This window comes from Lipotes vexillifer, unplaced genomic scaffold (assembly GCF_000442215.2).
Source record: "Lipotes vexillifer unplaced genomic scaffold, Lipotes_vexillifer_v1.1 scaffold942, whole genome shotgun sequence".
Classification (NCBI taxonomy): Eukaryota; Metazoa; Chordata; class Mammalia; order Artiodactyla; family Lipotidae; genus Lipotes; species Lipotes vexillifer.
The window spans coordinates 442797-449363 of record NW_006798282.1 but is presented as its reverse complement, the minus strand read 5'-3'; the positions used below and the strand labels follow the sequence as shown (position 1 = coordinate 449363).

General features: G+C 46.2%; 1 protein-coding gene across 2 annotated transcripts; it reads right to left on the bottom strand.

The window, feature by feature from the left end:
* Positions 1-4071: 4071 nt before the first annotated feature.
* CCRL2 (C-C motif chemokine receptor like 2) lies at positions 4072-5976 on the bottom strand. 2 transcript variants are annotated; one of them, XM_007470247.1, is made up of 2 exons: positions 5740-5976; positions 4072-5179 (listed from the first exon to the last, which is right to left on the bottom strand). In XM_007470247.1, the coding sequence occupies exon 2, from the start codon at positions 5165-5167 to the stop codon at positions 4121-4123; it is 1047 nt and encodes a 348-aa protein (XP_007470309.1). In that variant the 5' UTR covers positions 5168-5179; positions 5740-5976; the 3' UTR covers positions 4072-4120. The 2 variants fall into 2 exon arrangements, with proteins under 2 accessions (XP_007470309.1, XP_007470308.1); XM_007470246.1 differs by having other exon boundaries at positions 4121-5179; positions 5747-5788.
* Positions 5977-6567: the final 591 nt, after the last annotated feature.

The following is a 6567-nucleotide window of genomic DNA, read 5'->3' as shown; positions in this document are numbered from 1 at the left end:
AGAGTGTGTGGGCAGGGGCTCTGGTAGGATGGCTGTCCACAGACTCATAGCAGGACTGTTGAGCTGATATATGTATATGTATAGATGATTCACTTTTTTGTAAAGCAGAAACTAACACACCATTGTAAAGCAGTTATACTCTAATAGAGATGTTAAAAAAACAAAAACAAAAACAAATTGTTGAGCTGACCACGTGGTTGAGGGCAGAGGAAAACACATTTTGTCATAGGTGATATAAGCGAGATGGTCTGAACCTCCCCACCACTCCTTCAAACAAAGAAGCTGGGGCTGAGCCACATGTCCCCAGATCCTTTTGTCAACATAGTCATTTACCTGGAGCAGCAGCAGGAGGCTGACGTGGGGACGAGGAGGCCCATCAGAACTGAAATTCAAGCACCATTAGGGTGCAGGTAGCATCTGTGGAGGGTGTGAGGAAAAGTGGTGTGTGGGCAGCGTCCTGTGGGCCAGTCACTGTGCTGCTCACTAAGCCCTCGTCCTGGCCAGCAGCCCTGTGGGAGGGGTGTCTTATTCCCAGTTGTCTGAGGCACAGGGAGGCTAGATGGCCTGTGTTGGGTCCCACAGGAAGAGAGAGACACCCTTTCCTACCTTCTCCCAGAGTAGGCATGGCAGGGGACTCCAGGGAGGTGACTCATGGCCCCGCTCATAGCTAAAGGCCACACCACAGGGAAAAGTCAAAGGATTCAGAGTCTGAAAGTTAGATCAAAGATTTTCTTCCGTTAGATGTGCCAGAGACGGTTCTTCGGCGAACTTTGCTTTTCACAGCGTCTGTAAGTGGGTGGCTGAGGGGAGCAGCAGTCCTTGGATGTGCCTTCCCCCAGTCCTTTGGACTGTTATGAAAAATCCGGTGCAATAATATACAGGAAATCACTCTATAAACCAAGTTCTGTAGACAAGCCAGGAAGTACTGGGTGGAGGAGAGGAAAGAGCGTGGGATTTGATATCAGAAAATGTCAAGCACAGATTCTGACCCCTGAGAGCTGTGAGAGTTAAGCCTCAGTTTCCACACTTGTAAAATGAGGCTGATGACAGTCAGTTTTCTTTGAAGGACTGTTATGTGGTGCAAATACATCTGTGAAGGCAGTTGGTAAAGGATAAAGTCCTATTGAAATTCAGGCTTGGTGTGGGAGCCTAAGACCAGGGAAGGGTGAGCAGCTCTTAGGAGGGAGGATAACTTGGGCTGATGTGGCCACAGCACGTTTGTAAAAACCAAAGAGAACAAGATTATTTGTTGCATAACTGAAATTCAAAATTAACTGGGCACCCTGTATTTTTTTTTCAATTTCAGGTTTTATTGCTTTCTCATTTTCTAAATCAGTCATGTTTACCATTTTAAAATTTGTTCCATTTGTACTCACAAACACATAAATTGAGATGAATCAGAGATTTCTCATGAGATTTCAGTCTTTCTCTCAAATGTCCCAAATCAGAATTATCTTGACTTGATAGGAAATTTTTTTTTGCATTAGAAAATAATTTACAGGCAAAAACAGAAACACTGTCAAATTTTCTTAAATATGCTAGCTACCTTCTCTTTGGCTTTTTACTGGTTGTTAGTTTTCTAATGCAATAGTTTGTAGGAAAGTGGAAAACGTGTTATTTTTTAAATTGAAGTATCATTGATTCATAATATTATTAGTTTCAAGTGTATAACACAGTGATTCAGTATTTTTTTTTTTATAAATTTATTTATTTTATCTATTTTTGGCTGCGCTGGGTCGTCTTTGCTATGCGTGTGCTTTCTCTAGTTCTGGCGAGCGGGGGCTACTCTTCGTTGCGGTGCGCGGGCTTCTCGTTGCGGTGGCTTCTCTTGTCGTGGAGCATGGGCTCTAGGTGCGCAGGCTTCAGTAGTGGTGGCTCGCGGGCTCTAGAGCGCAGGCTCAGTAGTTGCAGCACACGGGCTTTGTTGCTCTGCAGCATGTGGGATCTTCCCAGACCAGGGAATGAACCCGTGTCCCCTGCATTGGCAGGCGGATTCTTAACCACTGCGCCACCAGGGAAACCCACACAAGTTTATTTTCTATATCCGTGAGTCTGTTTCTATTTTGCATGTACATTCATTTGTGTTATTTTCTAGATTCCACATATAAGTGATATCATACAGTATGTCTTTCTCTGTCTGACTTATTTCACGTAGCATAATATTCTGTAGTCCGTCCACGTTTCTGCAAATGTCAGCATTTCATTCTTCTTCATGGCTGAGTATTATTCCATTGTGTGTGTGTATATCCATTCATCCGACTTGCACTTGATAGGCACTTGGGCTGCTTTTATTGTAAATAGTGCAAGGATGAATCATTTTTATCTGTAGGACAACTGTCTTCTTCTGACAGGGGAAGAAGACCTTGCTGGATACACTACTTATGTGTGTGGGCTATTGTAGCTGGATCAGCCATCACAAACTTTTGATTTTCAATAGCTATTTCACTCTCAGTCACTGTAAGAGTTTATTCTCTATATGCTCCATGTTTTCATTCTGAAAATTCTGAAAGGGTTTGTTCTGTGAATTCATCACTGTGTCTATAAACATCCAAAAACGATGTCATTTTGCCTGAGATTTCTGTCCCGTATGTGGTAGAAGTGAATGGAGAGTCCAGACCTACTCATATCTGGTGAGTATGAATGTGAAGAAGATACGTCTGTCCCTTCTCCTCTTTTCATATCTGCTGGGGTACTTTCAGCTGAGGTCTTGCTCTTGACTTGTCATGGTGTTTTTAATTGGCTATTTAATGTCATTCAGGGTGAGCCCTGTCTTACTCAGCTAAGGCTGTCACAACAAAATACCACAGACTGGGTGGCTTAAATAGCAGAAGTTTATTTCTCACAGTACTCGAGGCTGGGAAGTCCAAGATCAAGGTGCCGGCATGGTGGGGTTTCTGATGCAGGCTCTCTTCCTGGCTTGCAGATGGCTGCCTTCTTGCTGTGTCCTCACATGGTGCAGAGAGCACGCAAGTTCTCTGGTGTCTCTTCTTATAAGGCACTAATCCCATCCTGAGGACTCTGCCTCATCTAAACCTAATTACCCCCCAAAGGTCCCATTTCCAAATACCATCTCACTGGGGCTTGGGCTTCAACATATGAATGTTTTGCAGGACACAGTTCATCCATAGCACCCGGTGAGGACACGGAAGAGCCAGTGACTGGTATAGACTGAGCTCCCTACAGGGTCTCCCCCAGGTGCCACCTCCTCCTCCTCCCTCCTCAGTGATGGAGGTGAGAGACTGTGGTCCACAGGCATCCTGTATTTCATCTGTCACCTCTCCTTGGGATATGTAACAGAAAATGGGCACTGGATCGCCCCAGGCAAACTCTTATTGTGATGTTTTGTAGTCACAGGCGGTGAGGCCTGAGGTGTACGTTACACTGAAAAGGACAAAACATGCCTTGTGTTAAACATTTCTAGACATAATCGTACGTTTGCTATTGTTAAATAGCAGAAAGTGCTAGAAACCTTGGGAGGCTCAGAGGTTGGGGGTATCTGGGGGTCTCAGGGGTATCTGAGGGTTTCGGGGGGTGTGGCGAATAGCCAAGAAAAGCCAGAGAACTTTCCACAGAGCAAGTCCCTTTTCCTCTTTTTGTCCAGAGCCTCCAGCTAGCCATCTCTTTCAATTACCTGAAAGAAAATGTGCCTGATAAATTACTTTTGTGTGAATGGGTTGTTCTAATTTGGAATGTGGTCCAGTTGGTTTTAAAGTGCATATTTGCTTTATTCAGTCTTCTTGCCTGAAGTTTAGAAGTTCGGCATGCTGGACGAGGCATAGGTTCTGGAGTGAATGGCATCGGGTTTGTGTCCCAGCCTTGCCACTCTCTAGCTGTGTGATCTTAGACAAATTTCTGAGCCTCAGTTTCCTCCCCCAGAGAAATGAGAATAATTCCACCTACACCAGGAGCAGTCAGTGAGGCACGGAGGAGCTCACGTTTGTCAAGCACCTAGCACAGCGCCTGAGACAAATTCAGCGCTTGGTGAATGTTTGTTCACCTTCCCCTTTTCTTCCTGGAGCCTATTTTATGTACAAATGTGTAAAAACTATTGCACAAAACAATGCAGGGAGGGAAAAAATATTGTTTATTTATCCCGCCTTTGGTAGAAGCTACTTTACATTTAAGTGGAAAGGTGATATTCTTCCCTTGATGTGCCTTGGGCAGGTTCCTCAGTGGGTTGAGGTGCGGTGTCACTGCACAGATGGCAGAGTTGGCAGAGGTGTTTCCTAAATGCCTTGTTGAGAAACACGTAGAGGAGAGGGTTGACGCAGCAGTGGGTGGTGGCAATGATTTTCATGATCTGGACACTTCTGTTCAGGTTGTAACTACTTTCACAGCCATGCAGGGAGAAGTGTTCGTTGAAAGCAGACAGGAAAAGTGCAATATTGTAGGGTCCCCACATCAGAAGGAAAACCACCATTATGGTGAAAACAAGCTTGAAAAGGTCACAGTTCCTCGCCCCACACTTTAGTGTTTTCCTCATTCGCACGTAGCAAAATACGAAAAAAAACAGTGGCAAAAGAAATCCCAAAATGTTCATCTTTAAGGTCAGAAAATGCTTCCAGAATGTCTCATCAGCTGGTAGGAAGTGAGGTCTGGTAAAGAAGCACTTGTATTTCTGGCTTTCCATCTGAGGTTTGTAAAAAGCAAGTTCAGGCAAAGTGACCAGAATGGCTGTGACCCACGCCAGAGCACTTGTGAAGATGCTGCCAGCCACCATCCTGCAGGCCGAGAAAAGCCTTCTCATGCGGAAAAACTCCTGGTACCTTTGCACAGTCAGAAGGACATTGAAAAATGCCTCGCTGTACAGGCCTATGGAGTAGAGTGCCACGAGAATTTTACACAGGGGGTCACCAAGAACCCCCTCACGTGAGGCCGTGTAAGCCCAGAACGGCAGGGTGGGCAAGAAACACAAGTTAGAAATTGCCAAGTTGAGGAAATAGATATTTTCCACTTGCTTGAGTCCTTTGTATTTTACCAGGATAAGCACAACCAAGATATTGTCCAGGAGGCCAGCCGTGAACACCATGGTGTAGAGGTAAGGCTCCAGCTGGGCTGAGAGAATCTTGGGCTCGTATGGGGTGCATGGTTCTATTTCATTGTTACTCGGATTGTCTTCTATGAGGACATCATAATCATCCTCTGGTGCTGACGTGTAATTAGCCATCTTCAGGCTGCCCTGTGGAGAAATGAAAGATGATTTTCCCTTCATACAGCTGTGTGGTCCTAGAGGAAACGGCACACAGGACTAGAGCCCAGGCAGCCATACTTGCCCTTTTCTGGTGTCTGATTTTAGCCAGAGCAGGTCTACAACTCAGAAGACTGAAAATAAACAGTTCTTTAAAACGCCCTGTATCCTGAGAGCAGCTGCTATGATTCTTCCCTTCATTAAGCACTTAGGTGTTTAGTAGTACGCGAGCTACCACAGGCAGACGAAAGTAAGCATTACCCTTCTTCATATAACTTCATTCTCTTGGTAGAAACAAGACTTGCTTACCTGAAGCCATGTAGGAAAAAACACAATGAAAGAGAACCAAGTACGGGGCTTCGTTTCACAAAATTGGTGTCAGTCACAATTTCTGTGCGTTTAAAAAGTTTGCTCACCCCCCGTAACAGCTTCCTGTGACAGGCGGAGAGGTCTGAGTTCTTCTCTTGAAGGATATAAATAAATGTTTGCAAAAGCGAAACCACCCTGAGCATCAACATGGACATAACTGGTTAAATACATCGAAGACTTACCACTGACAGAGTTCCTAGGCGGGGAGGGTATGGCCTCCTGACCTACCATCCGAGTTGCTGTGGGAACCGTCTGGGCCAGTTGAAAAGCTGGCTTCCTTCGGAACAGCTGGCCCCTGACCCTTAGGGCCAAGAGAAACCACTGTTTATCCCCCTGGTGGCTGTGTTCCACCAGTCACACGTCTCAGGGACTAACCAAAATAAAGCAACTTGAAAGCTCCCCCAGACCCCCAGAGAGTTTCTTAAGCTGCAAAGAGAAACTGGGAAGTTGTTTTCTCCTGCTGCTTCCACCCCCACCCCGTACCCCGCCTTTGATTTCCCTGTGGCCATCCTGCTGGCTGCCCTAGATAAGGGAACTAAGTTACTGCTGCTTCTCAGTGATAGGGAGGGATAGCAGAGTGCTCTGACGTGTAACTCTGAGCAGGTGGTGGCTAGCAGCAGAGGAGAGAAGTGTCCCATACGATGACTGTGCGTCCAGGCCCAGGGGCCTGACGCTCCCATGTAGCATTTCATCAGCATTAGCATATGGGGCTTCAAGAACCTGCAGTGAGAACCATTGCTTTGGTTTTCATTGTCCCTTTTGAGAGACGCTGTGTGCTTTGGCTGAGGAATGGGGCCCCAGCAGGGTCCGCTCTGGGGACAGTGGAAGCTACAGAGTGATGTCAGTTGGGAAGGGGGTGGTGCAGAGACAGAGCCTCAGTACCAGTGCCTGGGGGAAATTGATGTGAGGGAACCAAGGAGTTAGGCAAGATGTTAGGAGCTGACCCTGCTCCTAGAAGGAGGGCCCAGCACAGGAAAATTCCACGGTGAGGATGCAGAGGCTCCATCAAG

Bases quoted from the DNA above. Each gene is read 5' to 3' on its own strand.
- CCRL2 (XM_007470246.1), bottom strand. From the start codon at position 5,788: ATGGTAGGTCAGGAGGCCATACCCTCCCCGCCTAGGAACTCT. The intron at 5,180-5,746 runs GTCAGTGGTAAG...ATTTCTCCACAG, and splicing joins CCTCCCCGCCTAGGAACTCT to GGCAGCCTGAAGATGGCTAA.